General features: G+C 36.1%; 1 protein-coding gene across 3 annotated transcripts in view; it reads left to right on the plus strand.

Moving 5' to 3' along the window:
• Fam172a (family with sequence similarity 172 member A) overlaps positions 1 to 24,631 on the plus strand; it is a 377,012-nt gene that overhangs the window by 151,112 nt on the left and 201,269 nt on the right. For all 3 annotated transcript variants that reach the window (XM_051182789.1, XM_051182788.1, XM_051182790.1), the window contains one exon: positions 8,257 to 8,475. In XM_051182789.1, the coding sequence (XP_051038746.1) occupies positions 8,257 to 8,475 (219 nt within the window). The remainder of the gene's footprint in view (positions 1 to 8,256; positions 8,476 to 24,631) is intronic.

A 24,631-nucleotide genomic window follows, 5' to 3' on the forward strand; every position in this document is an offset into this window, starting at 1 on the left:
AGGGGAATAAACGAACCAGTGTAAGCTAGTATTATGTACTTAAAGTTGTGTCCTTTTGGCTAAAGACGCCTCTTCACATTCTTGACATTTCTAGTAGAGCCTGTATGATCTAAGCCAGGGCTGGAAGGGTTGAAATTCTAAGGTTGGCTTAGAACTATGCATGGCTTACTTCAGAGCCCTGTGTCACTGTGTTCATTAGTTTAAAATCCCCATTAACCCTTCCCTTCCATATAACAACTATCTTTAATATTATGTCACATCAGCACTTAGATGGGCATGCAGCTTCACACACTCCCACACACTCTAAACATTTATGAGAAGGATTTTTGAAGTGAAATTTTAAAATTAAGTTCACCTAATTGATGTGAATTTTTAAAATACCACGTGTCAAGATTCTGCATTCATTATTTTTTCTTTCTTTTTTTTTTTCCATGATAGATTATTACCTAAACGAATGTTGTGAAGTGCACATACAATTCAGAGGCTGCTGGCTGATCCTAGATAAACACATTTTTATAATTTACAATGATAAATAATGGATTTGATGATTAAATTGCTTGACAGACAGAAGACCATGATCCACATGTGGAAGCTAGTTTCCTGGCTAAATAGCTCAGATTTGATAATTAACCCATATGTATTTAAGTTGGAAACATTTCTGTGTCTAGAAACAACTGATAGTTTGGGGAGGGATTTTCCCTCTACCCCTTGCTTTCAGCGCCATAACACAGTGAGGCAAACTTCGCAAGATTTTAAATTTTACATAGGATAGTGCCTTTTGAAATATATTTCCATAAATCCTGGCAGTTCACTTAAAAGTTTGTACAAAAGATTTGAACTCATGTTCTGACAAGTACTCTCAAGTGCAAGGCAGTTCTCTCTCTCATGGGTGTGCCAGGAATATGACTTGTTGACTCGTTATTGCTGTATCTTGGCGCGCTGAAGGAAAATTAAGATATGATTAAAGTTGACAAATAATTATGATTTTTTAAATAAAGTCCCTTTCTTCCATTTTTCATGTTCTTAAGATGTTTTAGGTGCATATTATGAATATTATATGTTTCTTGTATACCAAAAGGTCACAGATGGTAGAAAGATTTGTTACCCGAGGAAGTGTAGCATTTTGTGATTATAAAATTAATCTGTCTCTAAATCTGTTTGAAGAGTTTTTGCCATCTAATGAGCAATATAAATTATTAATATTTTCATGTTCTTGGGGACATTCACAGCCATAATTTTACCAACACAGCTGTTTGACCCAGTGACATCATGTTTTGCATATTTTTGCATTTTAATGAGTTAGTCATTTAAAAGGTTACAAAGAAACCATAACTCATAAGTAATTAAATTATTTAACAGAAGAAGTATGAGAAGATCTTCTGACATAGGTTACTGTGGGAAGAGAATTCATAACTGACTCAGTTACCCCTGTTTGTTAGGAAATAAATGTGTTGAATTGTTTCTCTTACATTATGAAATGATGCTACTTATACAACATGCAAATGCACACAAATAGACATCTCAAACATCACGTTTTCTTTGTTAAGGAGTACGTTTACATACTGTTATGACCATCACAAACATAGCTCATCATTTAGGGTTAATCATTTCTTAAAGTATAGTTAGTTAGGGACATTTTGATGTCATGGTTTCTCTTTCTTGCCTCCTTCTCTTTCTTGAAAAGTAATGGCAGTTTCTTACAGTCTTCTCTGAGATTTGTACTTGATTCTTACTTGAAATTCCTACTGAATAGAAATGTCTTAAAATGAAAAGGGAGTCTTGAGTATAGTAAATAGGTGTACTCACTCTTACATATACCAAAAACCATGTATCATAGATAGTAGCTGCTTATTAAATATCTGTTGAATGAAACCGGTATTTAATATATTACTAACTCAATAAATACTTGAAATACTTTATCAAGTCCTCATCTTTTCAAGTAGAATGTAGGCAAGGAAAGCACAATATATTCCTGAGCAATTAAAATATCTGAAATGTGATACTTTAATTGGAAGGGAAAGGAGAACATATTATATTTTAAGAGAGAGTACTTTGAATACACTAGTTCTTAAGCAGGCTTCTCATCAACTTAAGCATGTCTTTATGTAGTGTGTGGTTGGGTCTAAGGACAGTATTTGAAAGACTATGTGCCACCAGGAATTCTTGATAGCTGGTGTTTATATTATAGTGTATTTTAATAGGAAGCTTGGAAAATATTTGTCTAAAATAAAACAACATAACTAATATGGAGAAGATTAAAACTTATAAATCTGAAGGCCTAAATCTGCTTTGGATCATTCAATAAAGATATGTCTGTAGGGTTCCTGAGATCTCCTTTGGGCCTCAGATCTGTCATCAACCACTCACCAGTTAGAATTCATTCTTGCTTTCATTCAGCGTGTTAGAGGATGGGCGTCTGTTTGTGTTCTTTTTAAGCAGCAAAGCACCAGAAAACTACCATAAAGCCATAGCATTAAATCTTGTTTCTGCTTGATAATAAATGGTAATTTTATTTATTTTGTGGTAGTAGTGGATTCCTGGAATGCTTCCATAGATCAATTATTGACAAATATAAGAATTATCTGTGAAGTATAAGCATCCTGGTGTACTAAAATCTAGGGGGGAGTTAGAAACAAAGCAGGTGAAATTATGGATAAGAGCAAAGTGAGTTTTTAAGATAGCACTTGAATGACCTGAGATGTCAGAACTAGAGACAGGGTATGTGTTTGTCAATATATCCTTCATGTTTTACAGATTCCTAAGGGAACAAGGGAAGATACAATTTCACCTTTTCTGTGCCAAAACATTTTAATTATATCTCCTTCCAAGTACAGCGGTTCAGTAACCAAGGAGCTGACATTGATGCATGTGTTGATAAAGCTGCAAACATTCAAAATGAGATTAACAAAGATTTTGAGCAAAGGGTGACAGCTAATTTTGCACAGTGTTCTGCATCTAATTCAGGGCACTGTAATAATAGAATATTTTATAACTGTTTTGTTATTCAAAATGACTTTTATGATGCATTTATGTTTGTGCATTTCTTTGTATCGTGCTCAAGGAATTATCTGTTCTGTGGCTTAAAACTATTTGAATTTTTTATGACCTTGAAACAATATTAAAGGAAAGAAGAAAAACTGACTTTTTTTTCTTTTTGAAATTCATACTTTATCTTTGGAACTCTTGATTCACCATAATTAATCTTGAACGTACAAGCTAGAAGAGAGATAGTGAATTCACACATATATTTGTGATAATGCTTAGTGTGCATTAATAAAATGCATACCGAAAATAAGAAAAGTTATCTTCAGCTAGTAAATTGGTGGAAGTGTAGTTGCTTTATGTTCTTGGGATCTTTTGAGCACATTCCTGTATTTTTTTTTTTTCATTCTCCATTTGAAGGCAACTGACAGTCTTCTTTCATTTTTCTTTTATTTCTAAAATTTTCTCTCTTTTCTTACCCTCTCACTTCTCCATCTGCTTTCACTTTTGTTTGCTTGGCCGTCTCTCATCCCAACTTGATAATGAGGAATGCAGTGTGACCCTGACCTCTATCAGCCCAAGCGTGCCCTTCTGACTCTACCATATAACCTTTGACCTTCTCTTTGACAGCTTGATTAATTACCCTGTGTTATGATTTATGAGTAAGTGCTATGTAAAAATAATAGACAACAGGTGGTCCTCTGAAACTTTTTATGACATGTTTTCTTTCACTGACTAACTTGATGATCTATGTGAAGTAGGAGACTTATCTGGGATATTCTATGTTGGTTGATATTACAGTTATTTTATATCATGTATACAACAAGAAAATCCATGAGACTGCCAATTGAAGGATAATCCTGATAAATACTTTATAAAATATTTGTAGTTACCTTAATGCATCTTGAAAAGCACAAAAGGGAGTCAAGTGACATTTCAGGCATTTCAGTGCCAGGTCACGTCTTGAGAAAATTGCTGAAATAATGGAGGGGGCATTTTCCAAGCAGAGTTGCAGCTCTAACAGCTATGTTTACTTTAACGCTTCACTAGTGACTTCTGATTGGTTGTCATGACCTCATCTCACTGTTGCACCTAAGATGTTGCAACAGTGACATATGCATACCATTCTTGTGAAGAAGAGAATAAACATAACATAGCTCTTTCAGAAAAGATGAATGGACAGTTTTTTTTTTTTTTGTCTATTTTAACTGTGGGTAGTTATAGATAACACACTTGGAGTTTCATTTGCCTTGAGGATGAACACCTGTCTTCTTTCAAGCGAAGCAGGTAGAATACTGAACTTGAAGAATATGATTGATATATCTGTGTAAAATGATCTCCTACAGAGCTTTGCCTGGAGACCGAAATGGATAGTTCCATGGGTCAAAAGATTCTAGTGTGGCCCTTGACCTCCCTGGTCACATGTGGCTTCGAGTATTGGCAAGCTAATGTGCGGAGCTGAGCACTTTCAGCTGATTTTTTTTTTTTTTAATGTAGCCACTCATAAGAGATTTTAAAAGCTGTAGAATTTTCCATTCTCTTTAGAGTTGGTAATTAGCATACAAACTTTGCTTGATCTTTAGTTTTTATAGTTTCTTTTGGGGTGAAAAGTCATCTATTTTTATCAGCTATTTTTAGGTTTCTATCAACACATTCTTGATAAATAAATTTTTGTGCTAGCTTAACTTCTATAGCAAAATTTCCTGTGTATTCTTTGTGTTGGACAAACACTTGTCTGTTTCAGCTTTTGCCATTGTTTGCTGATGGAATGATAAAGTGCATTTAAAATTTTCACAGTAAGAGGTCCTGGGTATTTTTTATTAATCATGGCAAATAGTTGTGTTTTTTAAATGCCATGTTTAGCAGTAAACTTCTGTATGTCTCAGATTAAGATCCTGTAATATAGAATTATGGACACAGACCTGTAAATGAAACCACAGTTACAGCTACACATACGCAGAAATAGTCTGCAGAATTAAGCCTTCCTTTTATACTTGTATTAGTCAATGTGAATACTTTCTTGATCTAGATTGCAACTCAAACCTAAGAGTGAGTTAACGACTGTATGTGCATATTGAAAGTGATTTCTTAAGTCATTATAAAAGGTGTTTTAAGCCTTATGGAATTGCATTGTTAAATAACCAGTTTGGTCATTTCATCTTGTTAAAAGTTTTGCATGTGTGTTTGGAATGCTGCAACTTCACATCCTATGGGACATTCACATACTTAAGGAACAATTGCATATAAAATAAAGCTTCACTGTACTTAGGATTCTAGGCCCATGTTAAAGAGGTGCCCTTGTTAAGGGCAGCAATTACATAGTTCGTTTTAATATACATGGTATTTGATTTTATTTTGTAGTCTTGTAAAACTTTACATTCGACAGATCACATTAGCAGTCCTTTTTACTTAGTTTGCTGTGTATTATTAAATTATTGGAAATAGAATTATTTTTTAAGTCAGTATGTGTCCTAGTACTTGAAGTGATAAGTTCTACTAAAACCTGTTGATATTTTTTCTCACTTTATTTTCTTTGACACCTTGGCTGCTATATGTTAGTGTTGACATTCTTAAAGTCTTTGAATCTTACATAAAACTGTTTTGTGACCTTTTATATAAAAGAGAAAGGAACAGGTGAAGTTTGTCTGTATGTCTGTGGTTAGAATGTAAGTGAGAAAATGCAAATTTTAATTAAAGTGACAATTTGAAATGGCTAAATGATAAAATATTCTTTAAGTAATTTGGGTAATTAAAGATACTAATGTAACTGTCTCAAAATTTATTGTTGACATCTAAATTTTTAAAAATTCTTTAATTGATTTATGTCGTAGTGATGCCTCAGTGAAAAATTTGCATTGTACCTTTAGAAAACTGGAAAAATGAGTTCTGTAATTATCCGTTACATAATTAGTTAGGCAAATACTTCGTCTTTAATGATGTACTTATACATATAATACTTATTTAGATGGGACATCTCACTTTTCAGAATACATTTAAAATCAACTAGGTTCAAGTGGTTTTTGTTTTTTGTTTTTGTTTTGTTTTGTTTTGTTTTTTTCAGTTTTACTTCCAAAAATGAGTTCAAAATGTCCAGAGGAGTCTGATGGTGTGGAGATAATATTTGGGTGATTAAGTTACATATTGGTTTGGTAATTCTGGTGATTGTTAGCTTTGCTCAGGGTTGTCCTTGTTGCAAATCCTTGTTCTGTTATTATATTAATTTTCATATGAGCATCATCTAATATAATTAGTAATTGAAGTGTCACTTTGTTGTCCTGAGTTTGAATATTCCTATCATTACACCGTGCTAAACAAGGCTTGTACCTCTTATGAAATTTAAAATTTTACTTAGGCCTTTTAGCTTCTATATGAGCATGAAAAAGTAAGTGTGTGTGTGTGTGTGTGTGTGTGTGTGTGTTAGAGAAGGCAGGGAAGAAACATGACAGGAGACCACTTACTCACAGTACAAAATCTGGTGAGGAGGCAGCTTCCTTTTTGGCCTATGGTGACCTTTTTTGAATATGTTCCTTACATCAGAGACAGTGTACTGAATGTCTGCATTTCACCATGTTTAGCAGAGTGTAACAGTGCTCTTTAATTTACTTTGGTGGGAGGAGAAGGTATAGGTAAACTTTGAGACAGGCGTGGTAAAAGGCACAAGCAAGAGGGATAGGAACTTCCTTCAAATGTGATTTCAATAATTAGTCAAGTGTGTCCAACTGTAGAAAATCACCAAGTAACAATCTGTCTACCTGACAGAGATCACAATGAATTACAAGACTTTTGAATAGCTATACAGATTAGAATAAAGCAGGCCCAAATCAAATGTCTTTTGTTGGTAAAACTTTGACTTAACAGCTAACCAACTTTCAAAAAAGTATGCAACATCTCTCTTGCTTTGAAGTCAAATGTTTACATTTTTAAAACTACACTCGAAGTGGTTCATAAGAGAGGCTTTTATGTAAAAGTTTTATTGAAGGAGCTGTTGAAGAGTGTGTGGCATTTTGTTCATTGTGTCGACATATATTATTAGATAATTTCTACGTATATAAAAGGATTATATCTTAATTAATAGTCCTAATCCAAAACCAGACTTCAATGTTCTTGAAATTTGCAAACCAGCAATGATTTCAGTCACAGTACCCTGACAAGGCACAAAAGTGAAAGAAACCCATTGACATTAACAACCAGTTCATGGGACAAAATAAGACTACAAAGTCGTAACCACAGTGGGGCATACCTCAGAGTGAAAACTTGGCTCTATGTCAAAATAGATTCTTATTTTTAAATTTATCTTCTTATGTTTGGTTTTGTTTTTAAAAAGTAGTTGAAATCTGAATTTCATGTTGAAATTCCATGGTTATAGTTTGAAACACTACCTTTGTTTTAATAAGGTTGGAGATTTTACAAACTTTATTTTCTGTCGTCTGTATATTTTTGTCTTAATATATTACATTTCTAGATATGACCTTAAAAGATTTTTCAAAATCATAATTAGGACATTCACAATGTAGCATTGAATAGAAAAGACATATACATTGCTTCAGTCCCCCCCCCCCCATTCTTCAAACTTGGTAGTGGTTGCTGTATTTCTAATGTTTAGATTAGTTCACAAGTTCAACATGAATATCTGATGATTTTAATAATTTCAGAAATGCTTGCCTTGTGAGATGTGAGCAAGTCAGGAAAATATATGTTTAAAACCTAAAACCCGTACAGTTAAAAAAAAAAAAAAAAAAGTTGTGCTTTTAAACTTCAGAACTCATTCTTAAACAAGATAGCCTGTTACTATGGCCTAAAACATGAACCAAACGTCAAGATAAAACAGGTGTTTCCACTCATCATCCTGTTGGTTTATCTTGCTCTGTGGATTTTTAGACTTTCTGGATGGAAAGAGAATAAGGTCCAAGGTGCACAGGTGATATACTTTTCTTAAAACACATGTAATGTGGTTTGGATGTATTCCTGTGTAATCATTTATTTTATTCACGCTAGGAATAGATTGTACTTTTCATTTAAAATTCATCATTTTCCTCTGTGGCAACCATGTCCATGTATTTTTATACTTATAATCTATGCTTATTTGTGCATGTAATAAAAGCCAACAATTTTATAATTTATTTTAAAAATTTTACATAATCTTTGCTGAAAGGATAGTTTAGTAACTTGAAACTACATAAAATTACCTTGCCTAGGATGTTAGAAACTTTTTCATGAACTGAAATGAATTCTGATATCAAATTGTACCATTTTTTTTTTTCTATTTCAAAACAGGAAGGGTATGGAGTCATAGTCCTGAACCCAAATGAAAACTATATTGAAGTGGAAAAGCCAAAAATGCACAAACAGTCATCTTGTGATGGCACAGATGAGCCAGCAGAGAAGCGGGAAAGGAAAGACAGGGTCTCCAAAGAAACAAAGAAGCGTCGCGATTTCTATGAGAAGTACCGAAACCCTCAAAAAGAGAAAGAAATGATGCAGTTGTTCATCAGGGTGAGAAAGTGCATTCCTTCCCTTCACTGCTGCTTTGCCTCTCTTAGTATTGCACTTCATATCAATTACTTAATTCTATTAAAAGCTATTGGTTCTTTAGTCTTTAGCAAATGTTTGTTTTCCATGGTTATCAGCTTTGATGGGATTTCTTTTTTCTTTTTAATTAAAGTTAAAAAAAAATTATCACTTCTATTTCTGTCCAATATTTCATAGATTCTGTAATGCAAATGTTGTTGTCTTCTGTGTCATTTGCTATTTCAAGGAATAACTTCTAAAGTTTTCATAGGATATAGGCAAAAGGAAGAAAGCTTTTTGACTGCAGTTCTCCAGTATATTACTACTTCACGGTCTTATAGGAATAAATATAATAATTCTAAAACAAGATGTAAAATTGACTTCATCTGGGGTAGGAAGTTTTACTAGATGATGTTTGTGAACAACTATCCATCCATAGTGTCTGAGTCACTTCAGAGGGAAAGAAAGTAATATTTCAATAAATATTTAAGCTCAAAACCTTCAGAGTCAGTGCAATGAGGGGATCTTTGGTGCTTGCTCTTGTCACACCCAGTGAGCCCTTGCACAGCATCATGGGATCCTTACATCAGTGCCACCCAGGGACACAGAGTTCTGTAGTGACACACACAAACATTTTTGCTCTTCGACATTCTCTGGCAACACAAGTGTTTTCAAAGTGCATATTTTGTTTGTTAGATTTAGCAGTAAAGCATTAAAAAATGATGCTGGAAGAGGGAAAACATTAAATTGATATGTTCTTTAAAGCTGACCAATCCAGTACACTTAAACTTAAGAATTAATATTTTATGTTTATAGAGAAGGTTGAGGGAAAAAAAAAAAAAACAAAACAAAACAAAAACCAAGATTCACCGAATACCCCACATTGGCTGGAACTTGATACGTCATCCAGGGTTCACTTAAACTTGTGTGAAATTCTAATCTTTCCCACCTGGCATTGCAGCATGATCCCCCAGACCTGGCTCTAACCTGTAGGGTAATAGGAACATTTTAGAATATTCAGGTTGACCCATGTTTAAATTTATTCTTAAAGACTATTACTTAATAATTCCATACCATCTTTGAGGAAAAATGCATTGATTACTGGTTGTATGTCTTTATCTTAGTTTTTATGATTTTTTTTATTTAAATTTGAAATAGCTTGTTTTAATGTCTTTATCTTCTTGTATAACATGGCAGTCTTACTTGTCTTGGAAATTGAGCTTGAACAGCTGCCTTTTGTTGGAGTTGTGTGTTTGTTTTCAAGACCATGAAAACTATGTCCTGATTAGGAATACACAGAATATTTAATACCATGAATCAAAGTAGACAGACTATCATATTTCAATTTTTACAAATCATCCTAATATTTACTAATTACTAAATTTAAAGTCTCTGCATTTAAAATGTTTTGTTTGTCCTACTATAGATATATGAAATCTTTGTATAACTACACCAAAGTTTTAATCCCTGTCTGTTGTTCTTAGATTTTTGCCATACATATCATCCAATGTGTAACTGCCATTTATGATAAAGTGCCTCTCATATGCATATTCTAAAAATTACTATTATATGGCTTTTTGAGTAGCAAATCATAGTCTTCATGTGTGTATATGAAATGTAAAGCAGCACAGTGACTTGGTACTGCTGAGATGTTTATTTCTTCATTATCTGCTCATACTTAGTTTGTACAGATTAAGACGTGTTTAAAACACCCACTTTAAGAGTCTTCTCCTTTGCATTTTGTCTTACAAGCATTACTTTGGTTTTTCTCTTTGTATTATATGTATCTGTTTCCTTTATTTTCTTCATCTCTGCATCTCCAAATATACTCTGTTGATGACTATGACTCAGACTCTTTTGTTTTGTTTTTTGGTTTTCATTTTTATTCTTTTCTAATTTTTATACTGTAGCTATTTTTACTCTTTATTTATGAAGGAAGAGAGGAGGATTGACTTTTCTTTTTTGTCCCATGTGCCCCAAATGAGGTTCCCTAATCATCGACATCATAAAGTATTTTTAACAGTTGCTCATAAAAATCACTGAAGATTGTGCACAATAGCATGTATATGCTGAAACATTTCAGTATATGTCTGAATGATAGGACTTTGTTCTAAATGGGAGAAAGATGTCTCATCTAATGTGTATACATTCATTCTTAGGTAAAATTGACCCACTTAAGAAATTCTTTCTTCTTCCTACATGTCCCGCAAGTATTACCAGAGCATGGTATATAAAGAGGAGAAATTACTTTTACTATTAGTTATATTCTACTTAATCTTTCATGTTTAGAATTTTTCATGTGTTCTTTGAGAGGTTCATACAATATGATTTGATCATATTCTCCACCCCCAGACTCTTCTTACATCTACCCACCGTATTTTGTGTCTTTTTTTGTTTGTTTGTTTAAAGTAACTCATAGGACCAATTTATGTTGCCCAACTATTCTTGGATGTGTCCTCTTCCAGTAGAGTATAGTTGACTAACCAAGGAGTACATTCTTTTTGTTTGTTTGCTTTTTGGATATTTTTTTTGTTTTTTATATATATATTTATTTTTCTTATTTTACATATCAATCCCAGTTACCTCTCCCTCCCTCCCATGACCCTACCACCCCCCCATCCCACCACCCCTACTCCACAGGGAAGGTGATGCCTTCCAGGAGGGATCATCAAAATCTGTCAAGTCATTTGGAGTAGGATCTAGGCCCACCCCCCTGCCTCTAGGCTAGGGGCGTATCCCTCCATGGGGGAATGTGCTTCCAAAGTTCTTTTGTGCACCAGAGATACATTCTGGTTCCAGGTCAGAGATCCCTTTGACTGCTACCCAGGCCTTCTAACTGAGACTTCAGGGGGTCTGAGTAGGTATAATGTTGGTTTCTCAGCTATCAGTCTGGGGTTCCATGAGCTCCCCCTTGTTTAGGTCAGCTGATTCTGTGAGTTTCTCCAGCCTGATCTTGACCCCTTTTCTTATCACTCCTCCAGAAGTTCAGCTCAGTGTTTAGATGTGGGTGTCTGCTTCTATCTCCATCAGCTACTAGATGAAGGCTCTAGGATGGTATATAAGGTAGTTGTCAATCTCATTATCTTGGAAGGGCATTAAAGGTAGCCTCTCCATTTTTGCTTAGATTGTTAGTTGGATTCATCCTTGTAGATCTCTGGGCATTTCCCTAGTGCCAGATTTCTCCTTAAATCCATAATGGCTCCCTCTATTATGGTATATTTTTTCTTGTTCTCTTCTATTCTTTCCCTGTCTCAATCTTCCTGTTCCCTCATGTCCATTTCTCTCTTCCTCTTCTCCCTTTCTCTTTCTCCTAACTCCCTCTCCCCTACCTCCATGCTCCCAATTTGCTAGATCTTGTTCCTTTGCGATTCTTCAGGGAACCATGTATGTCTCTCTTTGGACCCTCCTTGTGAATTATTTGCTGATAATCCTTTGTTTTATGTCTAAAATCTATATATGAGTGAATACATACCATGTTTGTCTTTGTGTGACTGGATTACCTCACTCAGGGTGGTTTCTTCTAGTTCTATTCTTTTGCCTGCGAATTTCAGGATTCCTTTGTTTTTTTCCCTGCACTAGTACTCTATTGTGTAAATGTGCCACATCTTTATCCATTCTTCAGTTGAGGGGCATCTAGGTTGCCTCCAGGTTCTTGCTTTTGCAAGTAATGCTGCTATGGATATGATTGAACAGATGTCCTTGTATGAATGTGCATCTTTTAGGTATATGCCTAAGAGTGAAATTGCTGGATCTTGTGGTAAACTGATTCCCATTTTCTTTGAGGAACCACCATACTGATTTCAAAATGACTGTGCAAGTTTGCACTCCACCAGCAGTGGAAGAGTATTCCCCTTTCTCCACATCCTCTCCAGCATAAGCTGTCTTCTTTGTTTTTTGTTTTGTTTTTTTTTTGTTGTTGTTGTTGTTGTTGTTGTTTTTTTGTTGTTTTTTTTTTGTTTGTTTTTGCTAATCTGGCAGGAGTAAGATGGTATCTCAGAGTTGTTTTGATTTGCATTTCCCTGATAGCAAAGGATGATGAGCACTTAAGTGTCTTTCATCCAATTTAGGTTCCTTTATTGAGAATTCTCTAGTTAGTTCTGTACCCCACTTTTTAATTGGATTTTTTGGTGTTTTGGTAACTAGGTTCTTGAGTCCTTCTAATAAATTTTGAATAAGATGATAGAGCCATTAATTAAAATGCCAAAGTATAGTCATTTGCTTTAAATAAATTCTATGCTGTTAGCTATGTGGCTTGATTTTTTGGTGTGGTTGCATTTTAACTAAAACAGATGAAATGAAAACTATATTACTAGTTTCCTACCCAGTCTAGCAGCTACGATAAGATTCCAAAAAGCAATATTTTGTTAATTCATATAATTATTGTAAGACTTATTGTTGATTTACACATTCTTACTTGCATGTATAAAAGAATATTCTGTTTTCCTTTTTTAATCCACATTGTCAGTGCTAAAATTATGGATGGAAGTAGAAATATTTTATCCTTAGCTACAGTTATTTGTATTTTACACTTCTGCTTACATTTACCCTAATGGTGTTTGCTTTGCACTTTTGCTCTACTGTGTAGACACTTGGTACTTTGTCAATTCTGTAACTTTGTTTTGTTTCTTGTCTCTTAATCTGAATTCCACCCAGATGAAATATTGCCTCTTTTGCACTGTAGCGACAACTGGAGCTTACCAAAACATTTGAAGATAATTATGAGTAGTTGCCTCTTCGCATTTTGTCATATGCTATTTTCAAATAGCTCTTGCATTTTGTCTCATAATTTTGTTACTAATTTAAGTTTACATTTTATTTCTCTTCATGGGTCCCCCTATAATCCTCTAAATCTTTGTGTATACATTATACCTTTTCCATTGTGTTTCAGTCCTTAACAATAAGCAAGTAGAGATACTTTTTTCAGTAGTGCAAACAAAATTATGGGAGAATCAGGAAACACTAAACAGAAATATTCAGCCCATTTACCAGTAGTTGAACCCTGAAAAGAGAGCAAACCAAGAAGACAGATTCTTCTTGGTAGTGTAGAGCTAGCTAGATAAACATGCCATCAACATAAAAGTGAAGATTATTTAGATATCAAATGTGCTTTTTGTAACAGGGTTAAGATCTGTTCATAGACGTCTAAAGGTAGAACACAGACTAAGGTAGATGAGAGGCTGATTATTTAACACTGTGCTGTGACTACTTGAACGTCTCTTTTCCAGGGTGAGATGAAGAGGTGCTCTGTGCTGATGGCAAATACAGAAGGTTTAGACAGCGTGTAAAATTTAAAGAAAGAAATGAATTTGGAGATAAGGGGAAAGTTACGTAGCTATTGAAGAAAAAGTCCAAATATGAAGAAGACACTTATGTACTAGGACTCCTGGCATAGCTTGGCGTTACTCACTGAAGATGCTCAAATATGACTGACTGCTTGTTGATATCCATCTCAAATCTTATTTCTTAACATTCAGGATCCTTGGTGTGGTATAATTTTTCTGACTGATTTTTAAAGCCTTTATTTGGATGCCTTTCTTTTACTCTTTTTCATTTGAATTTTTGCAATTGTTAAGAAACAGCCAACTCTGGCAAAATTGAGACTTTCTTTATAAATGTAATTTTGATATTCTGAATTGGGTGTGTTGACAGTGTTAGTGAGGGCTGACAAATGTCATCTATCTTCCTTACTGTTGTCACTTAGCCATTTCAATGTAGAATCTTAGCAATAAAGTTAGGTTTGTATGAATTAGAACAACTATTGTTTGGTCTTTGGAACCACCTCATTTTCCTCATATAGAGGAAATAAGAGTCTTATCCAAAATGCTTGGGAATAGAAGTACTGTTGGTTTTGGAGTTTTTCCGATTTTGGAACTATTTGTATAGTCTCATGACCTGAAGTGCAGTAAATCTCAAATATTTTTGAACAGTGACCATCTTGTATACTCAAATATCTGCATTTTCTTCTTCTCTGGCATCTATAAATAGCCATTCTCTTTTCAAGTTCATGCAAGTGTCTAATATACACAGACAAAATAGCATGCATGCCTAAAACTGTAGGCTTAGTCAAGACTACTTTACGTGCTGAATGTTTGTAAGTAGGTGTGACTACACAGTGGATTATGGGGCACCTTTTTGATGCATGAGGAACAGAGCATAAGAGATCAAAGAACTAACTCTTTCATGTAGCAACTTCCCTTAACTATGAAATAATATACTTGCTATAATATATTATGGCTTCTTAAGTGGATTGATTTGGCCTAGGCAATAAACATTGTCAGACATGCCTGGCAGGAAAACCTGCTTAATATGGTTTGTAATAAGATGGAATTTTTGTTCTTAAAAACATCTGCCAACTCAATTCAAGAGTGAAGACAGAAAATGTCATCAATTTAGTGGTAATTCTATAAATTTAGTTTCTCTCTGAGCAACACATATCAAGACGTACAAAATTCCCAGTTTTAACCACCACTGGTTATAGTACTTTGTTAAACGATGAAACAAAAACATTTTATTTTTATATGATGTGTTAATTAATTCATTATGAATTTTAATATTTCAGCTGATAAAATTTAACAAGCATCTTGCCAACAGATCATTTTTTAAAGCATCTGTTTTTTTAATGTGTTGGGTTGAGAACTGAGTCAAATAGCTAAATATGTACATATTCATTAAAAAAAACATATTTCCACCCCCGTAACTATGGACACATTATTTTACTCCTTGGGCCACCAATGACTGCTGCTATTCACATTGGGTGTACTATATCTGTAGCATTCTTTAACCCAAAAAGCTTTTGAGAAGATAACTGAATAAAGAAAAACTGCTTTGGCTGGTCGCTCTAATAGTATAGAACTGTTTATATATGTGTGCATTTACACATACATGCACACACACACACACACACACACACCACTTAATCTGTATAGTGTTACTTGTATTTATTTGTTTTCAGGGATGACCACTTCGTCTTGGATAACCAAGTTATATATAGGAAACAATAGTTCATGAGACAAAGAGGCCATAGATTGGAAAGTAACTGGGGATACATGGGAGGAGAATTGATGTAATTATGATATTGAATAAAACACATTCCAAATGCTTTACATATCTCGTGAACATGGCTAAACTTAAAAACTATATTCTTGAGAACTTTATACATTACCATGCAATATATTTGATATCATTTGCCATACATGCCATTTCTCCTTTCCAGCACTCTCTGTCCCTCTCCCAACTTAATTTCTTTTTTTGTTGTTTGTTTGTTTGTTTCTGAAAATGTGCTAATCCATACTGATTCTTCATTCCCCAGCAGCTATCATGTGCCAACGGCTCTCTAGTAAAGAGGGAGCTGGAGAGCATCTCCCTCATCTGTGCTAGGATTTGTGTGGGTCTCATGCAGGCATCCACAGATGCTCTGAGTCCCATGTCATATCTAATTCCACAACACTCTTTCTCCTCCAGCTCTTACATTCTTTCTTGCAGGGGTGTTGGTAATGGGAACCCTTGTAGGGTTGAGTTGTTCTTCACACTTTGCCCAACTGTGAGTCTCTGCTGCTACTGGTGCCCTCTACAAAAAGAAATTACTCAGACTATATTTGATGTCAGTCCATGTCTGAGGGTAGAAGTACACATATTTACGAGGCAATTTGATAGGCCAACTATTAGGACAATAAGAGAGAGGAAGTTACCCAATTGCTTTACAATAGATTTCCCTGGTCTGTAGCCAAATATGCTTTGTCTTCAGCCATAGAGTCTCACCATATAGTTGTTGTGGGGGACCAAGTGCAGCGTCAATGGCCTGTGGGCTTTTTTAGTTTTAAGACCCTTGGTACTTCTCTGAGCAATGATCTTAAGAAGCTATCCTATGCTGTGTACTGCAGATTTTGTTTTATAACCCATCTTTGAGGAGTAGCATTGTCCATTCATGCAAGGTAATTGGTTATTTTATTTCAGTTATATTTTGAAAATGTCTTCCATATGCTTTTTCAAATACTTGGTTTTAGTTAACCCATCTACTACTCTTTCCTCTCCCTTTCCCCCTACCCCATCCCTACTTAATATTTTAATAGCCAGTGTTCTCCTACCTTCTTTCATAGCACATGGTTCTTCTAGCCTTCCAATTAGAACTTTCCATTGTGTTATGAGACAGTAGGGTTTCACTTAGCTTTTTGTATACTTCTTCTTTTGAGTGATCCCTTTGACCCCCTAACATTTCCATACTTCTGAAGCCTCCCCATGTTAGATTTTCTACCCCTCTCATTTCACCTACAGTCTATTATCCTCCCTTGGTTAGCCTGCCAGTCTCCCAAAAGCCACTTTGTAGTTTCCTGGCTTTCACTTATGCTCTAAGTTAACATACAATATAAAAAATTTGAAGCTGGGACCCTCATGTGAGAATTCCATGCCTGAATTTTAGGTTTTTCCGTGTCATCTGTTTACCTGTAATTTTTATGATTTCATGATTTTTTATAACTGAATTATATTCCCTTGTATATGTGCACCACATTTTTCATCTGTTCATTTATAAAGTAATGTAGGTTGTTTTCATTTTCTAGCTGTTGTACATAGAGCAGAAATGAACAGAGACGTTCAAGTATATCTGCAGTAGAATATAGTTATTTGGGTATCTGCTCAGGAGGGTACAGGTGGGTCCTATGGCAGTTCTGTTAATAGGGTTTTTTGTTTGTTTGTTTGTTTGTTTTGAGAAACCTTGGGACATCTGTACTAGTTTATGATGATTTACTCACAGTGTATAAGAGTTCTCTTCCCTCCCATTCAGGCCAGCCTTTACAGACATCTATATTCCCAATAATGGTCATTGTAACCGATGGCCAACATTTGGGTGTCAAGATACAACCTGGTTTTTACAAATAAATCTGGAGCGGGACCTTGGAAGGGCCCCATGGCTGGTGAAGGACAATAGGCCATCTGGCAGAACTTACATGGGAAGGCAGTTTTATTGGGGAAGGGAGAGAGAGAGACAGAGAGACAGAGACAGAGATAGAGATCTATTGGCCTCCTCAAAGAAATACCAGAAAGAAAAAGTGGGAGTGGGAGGAGCTTGTCTCTTTTTTTTAATTAATTTTTATTTAAATTAAAACCAGTCTTATTTTACTTACCAATCTCAGTTCCCTCTCCCTCCCATCCTCCTATGACCTCCCTGCACTCATCCCCCATCCACTTTCCCAGGGAGGGTGAGGACTCCCATGGAGGTTCATCAAAGTCTGTCACCTCATTTGGAGCAGGACCTAGGCCCTCCCCCAAGTATCTAGGCTGAGAGAGTATCCTCCCATAGGGAATGGGCTCCCAAACCAGTATTTATCCCTAGTCCATTCGTCCATTCATGTACTAGGGATAAATACTGGTTCCACTGCCAGAGGCCCCATAGACTTTCCTGCTCTTCCAACTGACACCCAAAATCAGGGGGCCTGGTTCAGTCCTATGCTAGTTCCGCAATTGTCATACTGGTGTCCCTGAGCTCCCCCTTGCTCAGGTCAGCTGTTTCTGTGGGTTTCTGCAGCCTGGTCTTTGCCCCTTTGCTCATCACTCCTCCCTTTTATAACTGGATTCCCAGAGTTCAGCTCAGTGTTTAGATGTGCATGTCTGCTTCTGCTTTCGTCAACTACTGGATAAAGGCTCTAGGATGGCATATAAGGTAGTCATCAATCTCACTATCGGGGAAGCACATTTAAGGTAGCCTCTCCTCTGTTGCTTGGATTGTTAGTTGGGGTCATCCTTGTAGATCTCTGGACATTTCCCTAGTGCCGGATTTCTCTTTGGACCCGTGGTAGCTCCCTGTTTTATGGTAGCTCTTTTCTTGCTCTCTTGTGTTCCAACTCCCCACTACTCAATCTTCCTCCTTCCCCATGCCCTCTTCCCCACTCCTTTTCTTCCCTTCTCTTCCTCTTAATTCCCTTTCCCCTTCCCCTATGCTCCCGATTTTCTCAGGAGATCTTGTCCCTTTCCCCTTCTCTGGAGGACCATGCATGTATCTCTTAGAGTCTTCCTTGCTTCCTAGCTTCTCTGGTGATGTGGATTGTAGTCTGGTTATCCTTTGTGTCTAATATCCACTTATTAGTGAGTACATTCCATGTTTATCTTTCTGGGTCTGGATTAACTCACAGTATGGTTTCTTCTATCTATTTGCCTGCAAATTTCAAGATTTCATTTATTTTTCCACTGAATAGTACTCCATTGTATAAATGTACCACATTTTCTTTATCCATTTGGCATCTAGGTTGCTTCCAGGTTCTGGCTATTACAAATAATGCTGCAATGAACATAGTTGAACAGATGTCCTTGTGGTATGAATATGCATCCTTTGAGTGTGTGCCTAAGAGTGGAATTGCTAGATCTTGTGGTAGACTGAATCCCATTTTTCTGAGAAACTGCCATACTGATTTCCAAAGTGACTGTACAAGTTTGCACTATTTGCAGATGATATGATAGTTTACATAAGTGACTCAAAAAATTCTACCAGGGAACTCCTATAGTTGATGAACACCTATAGCAAAGTGGCAGGATATAAGATTAACTCAAAAAAAATTCATTAGCCATGTGTGCCTGGATTACAACAGTTAACATCTATACATTTCATTTGTGAGAACAACACAAGACACAAAAGAAAACATCTTATAATGCTTTACATATTTTTATGATTTTGTGTTGGACAGTATTCGTAGCTACTGCAGTGAACATATGACTTTCTGGGTGAATGTTAGAAGTCACAATGTGATAACTTTCTTATTTTCAGTGTCTATTGGATTTATGGACATGAGTATAGCAATATCGACATTGATCAGCCTGAGTTGAATTACATATGTTAAACTTAGCATGACTTAAGTTGATTTTTCCCTCACCTCAGTTTTGTGTTCAAAAATTGCAATCATAAGATAAGGCAGTGTTGGATGCATAGTTTGGGGCTTTAAGACCAGCACCCTTAGGCTGTATGTCTGAAACTATGTTTGTTTTATTTTCTGTGTGAGAATAAGCTAAAAAGGAGTTTATTCCTGAAGATGACTGGCTTGTGTGCCTTTATTTTATTTCTTTCTGGGATATTTCTTCTGACAGCACTAAGTTCTCTAGTTCAGCTGAACACCCAACAGTTCGACTCTGACTTATAACTTGTTAGTGCTGCTCACGGAACTAAAGAAAATATTTAGGTTTGCCTTTGCTGTAGTTATTGCTTTTATAAACATTATAACTTAGGAATGAGAAAACAAAAGAGATACAAGGTAGTATTCTGAAAGGTGTTTGCTAAATTGTCTTATCTGAGTGTGCCATCTCCTAGTATCACATCAGTGTATTCACTAAGTGGAAATTTCTCTTATCCTCAAGGTCTGTTTGACAGGTTACAAGTTTCTAACTTGTAAATCCACTTAATTGTTCTTTCTTGGTGGCAAACCCTATTCTGAGGCCATCAAAGAGGTCCTTACTACCACACCTTATCTGCCTAAACTTTAAAGTAGAAAGGGAACTGTTGTTTGACAGAAGTCATTCCTGTCATTTGAAATTCCATAGGATGTAGGATTTATAGAGCAGGGATAAAGAGAAAACATGTTTTTATATCAAATCAAATTTTGCTAAAAATAGTCCCTAGGAAATCAAAACCATGTTTTTACTAGTTGATCAGATCTGAACTAGTGGATTGTATGAGTCCCTAGAAGGACTTTTCTCATCTTCTTACACATTCCCTTTCACATGCAGAGAGTGCTCCATCATGCATCTTTCCATAGATAACTTGAGCAATATCTAGAAAGAGAGACTAAGTGTATATTTGTTTTTGTCTTTCCAACTGGGTTAATTGATACACACTTTTTGTTTAAAACAATGAAAGATGATAAGAGGAAACAGAAATGTTGCTCTGCCTCGGGTGCCTCCTATTCAGGCCAGAAGATCAGAAATTCTCATCTAAAAACAGTCACTGCTATCATTACTTTTCTAATAACTCAAGAAGTTAGTATTAAAATATAGTCATTATCCCTTAATGGAGACTATACTTTCTTTATCTTACAGGGTTTTTGTTTTTTGTTTTCATAATTTTTCTAAATTTAAATTTAAAACAAGCTTGTTTTACATATCAATCCCAGTTCTCACACCCTATTGCCCTCCCATTCCCCCCCACCAACAACCATCCTACCCCCTTTCTGCTCCCCAGTGAAGGTGAATCCTTCCCTGGGGAGTCTTCAAAGTCTGTCATATCATTTGGAGCAGGGCCTAGGCCCTCCTCTATATATGTCTAGGCTGAGAAATGTCCCTTTATGTGGAATGGGCTCCCAAAGTCCATTCCTATACTAGGAATAAATGCTAATCCATTACCAGAGGCCCCATAGCCTGCATAGTCCTCCTAACTAACACCCACATTCAGGAGTCTGGGTCCCTCCTATGCTGATTTCCCAGCTAACAGACTGGAGTCCATGAGCTCCCCCTTGTTCAGGTCAGCTGATTCTGTGGGTTTCTCCAGCCTGATCTTGACCCCTTTGCTCATTACTCCTCCCTTTTTGCAACTGGATTCCAGGAGTTCAACTCAGTGTTTAGCTATGGGTGTCTGCTTCTGTTTCCATCAGCTACTGGATGAAGGCTCTAGGATGGCATATAAGGTAGTCAACAATCTCATTATTAGGGAAAGGCATTTAAGGTAGCCTTTCCACTATTGCTTAGATTGTTAGTTGGGGTCATCCTTGTAGATCTCAGGATATTTCCCTAGTGCCAGATTTCTCTTTATACCTATGATGGCTCCCTCTATTATGGTATCTCTTTTCTTGCTCTCCTCTATTCTTTCCCTGACTCAATCTTCCTGCTCCCTCATGCCCACCTCTCCCCTCCTTTTCCTCTTAACTCCATCTCCCCTCCCCCCCCATGCTCCCAATTTGCTTGGGAAATCTTGTCTTTTCCTCTTCTCCAGTGGACCATGTACGTTTCTCTTAGGGTCCTCCTTTTTTCCTTGCTTTTCTGGAAGTGTGGATTGTAGGATGATAATCCTTTGCTCTGTGTCAAACTCATACAGCCACTTTGGAAATCAGTATGGTGGTTCCTCAGGAAATTGGGAAACAGTCTGCCTCAAGATCCTATAATTCCACTCTTAGACATATACCCAAAAGATGCATTTTCATACATCAAGAACATCTGTTCAACTGTGTTCATAGCAGCATTATTTGTAATAGCCAGAATCTTGAAGCAATTGAGATGCCCCTCACCTGGAGAATGGATGGGAAAAATACGGTACTTTTATACAATGGAGCACTACTACTCAGCCTCCCCCCCCCCCAAAAAAAATACAGTGGAATCTTGAAATTTGCAGGAAAATGGATGGAACTGGAAGAAAACATCCAGAGCAAAGTAACCTAGTTACAAAAAGACAAACACAGTATGTAACTTACAGTTTTTATATAAAAGAGTAAATATAATCAAGCTTGATTTCAAAGTTAACACAAAGTTGTTTAAAAGCATTAACAGGATTACTAATTCTACTTAAATCCTCAGGAATTTAGAATTCAGTAGTCATATGTTCATGCTTCTAAAGCCTAGTAAATACAATGTTTTTTAAATACCCACACACTTTGTATTCCACTGGTGAATGGCAGGGAGTGCAGTGAATGGAACGAAGTGTATAATATACAAATATAAAATCAAAGCCACAGACTCTGTAGAGATGGTTCATCAGTGCTTGGGATCACTCGCTGATCTTCCAGGGGACCCAAGTCCCGTTCCTGGCATGCACCCTTCATGTCTCACAAGCTCACAACTGCTTGTGAGTCAAACTCCAGGGATTCAACACCATTGTCTGATCTCTCCTGGCATCTGTATATACGTGGTGCAAAGTACAAGTACTCCCATCGGCACTTGTGCCATACAGATATAAATAAAAGTTAAAAAGTCAACAAATCTTCTTTTGAAAAGTAAGATCTGACAGTAGGTTGTGTGCTATTCAATACAGTTTTCCCATATTTCCTTTCACACCTCTCCCTGCCTTTTACCCTTGGGAAGAATTCTGCAGAGGTCTTTCCCTGGGTTCTTATCTTTAAATACTAAAAGCTTGAGCAGTATTCATTCACTAGAGCAATTTTTGTTTATATGGTTTATAATGTCTGCCGTTATTATTGTTTGGCTATGAAGTGTCTTCTCCTAAAAGGCTGGGGTGTTGGGAGGTTGCTATCTACCTACTGGCATTATTTTGGTAGATTTTCTGGAAACTTGACTAGTTGGAGGAAGTAAGTCACCAAGGGATTGGACCTTGAGGTTGTTTTGTTGTCTCTGGTCACTTTGTGTTCCCCTCTCTTCTCCTCTGCTATGCATGTGCCCCCAGTGCCATGATGCTCTGTCCAAGCATGTAGAGCCAGGTGATCAAGGACTGACTCTTCTGAAACATGAGCTAATAGACTTTTCCTCCTTTAGTTATTTACTAAGTATTGGATAAAACACTGTGCTATAAAACTAAGATGGATGTTCACCATTAGAGGAATTAAAGATGTAAAAGTTTTAAGTAATAAATTAAAAAATATTAATAGAAAACTCGTTATTGCATAAATAACACATTTTTAAGGTAAATAACTTCACTTTCCAAAGCAAAATGCAGAACAAGCATGCTATTTTCAAAAATACCTTTATATATGTAAAATTCTTACACTTATTTCTCTATTTACTCTTTTATAATGTCTTTCCATCACTGATGAATATATGGGCACGTTGGCCTCAAACAGATAAGCAGACATGAAAGAACTATTGTTTGCTTGTTTGATTTTGAGATTGTAATATAATTACAACATTTCTCCCTACCCACCATCCTTCTGTATTCCCCTCCCCACTCTCTTTCAAATTCATGACCTATTTTTGTTATCTTTTTTATTTAAATTAGAAACAATCTTATTTTACATATCAATCCCAGCTTCCTATCCCTCTCATCCTTCCATGTCCCCAGCAACCCCCCCAACCCACCCCTATCCACCACCACCCCCATCCACTGCCCAGGGAGAGTGAGGCCTTCCATGGGGGATTATCAAAGTCTGTTACATCATTTGAGGCAGGTCATGATCTCTTTTTACATTAGCCGTTTTGCATGTATATATGTGTTTTATGTACATATATATTCTAAAACAAAACCTGGTCAGTATGTGTATGTTCTTGCCATGTGTTTTCAGGTCTGACTCCTTGGAACTAGTCAACCAGTTGATGTGCTCTTCCCTGGGTGTGCCCTTCCTCTCCCACTTTACACAGTTGCTTGATTGTGTGTGTCTGTGCTTGTGTGTGTGTGTGGGGGGTTTGTGTGGGTGTGTGGTTGAGGCCTCATGGATTTTCCTGTCTAGTTTGGCATGTTCATTCATGTCATCCCTGTTTGCCTCATGTTTGGGTGATCATGTTGGTGAAATTTTGCAGGAATAGCTTCTGGTGTTACTAGGAGACATATCTCACAACAAACTTCCTGGTTCTCTGGTCCTTAGGATCTTCCCAGCACTCTTTGACAATGTTCTCTCAGCCTTAAGTTCAGGAGTTGCTTTGTAGATGTATGGATTGGGACCAGGTTCTACGATTCTGCATTTTGATTTGTTATGATATTCTGTAGTGGTCTCTAGCTGTTGCCAAGATAGATTTCCTTGATGAAGGGTTAAATACTATACTTATTTATGTATATAAGGACAAAAGTTTATATATTGTTATTAAGGATTGTCCTCATTTAGTAAATTAGTGGCTTAGATTCTCCTCCAATAAACATTATTTCATTAGCCCTATGCTTGTTTAAGTTTCCAGTAACAGGCATGATATCCTTAATGTTGAACAGGTGTTACATGTGATTAGAGAACCATTGGTTCCTGTACTGTATAGGAACTACTGTTTTGATAGTTTTATTTTCAGACAACTATGTCTGTTTTCTTTGATATACCAACACTCAATAGGATGGAGTTTCTGGATGCAGTCTAAGACACATTTTATACTCATAAGAATCTGCTGGTTTGATTGTGCTTTGAATACATCTTATTTGAAAAAGATTATTTCACTTAATTAAGCAGATTATGCAAATGTTGATATATTTTATTGTGCATAATTTAAAAATCAATCCACTATATTAGTAGCAATCTTATAAAAATGTTTTAAGTGACAGTCACTTTTTAAAAGTTTTCTCTATACAAGGCTGTGAATAATTTAT

This window comes from Phodopus roborovskii, unplaced genomic scaffold, assembly GCF_943737965.1.
Source record: "Phodopus roborovskii unplaced genomic scaffold, PHOROB, whole genome shotgun sequence".
In the NCBI taxonomy this organism is placed as follows: Eukaryota; Metazoa; Chordata; class Mammalia; order Rodentia; family Cricetidae; genus Phodopus; species Phodopus roborovskii.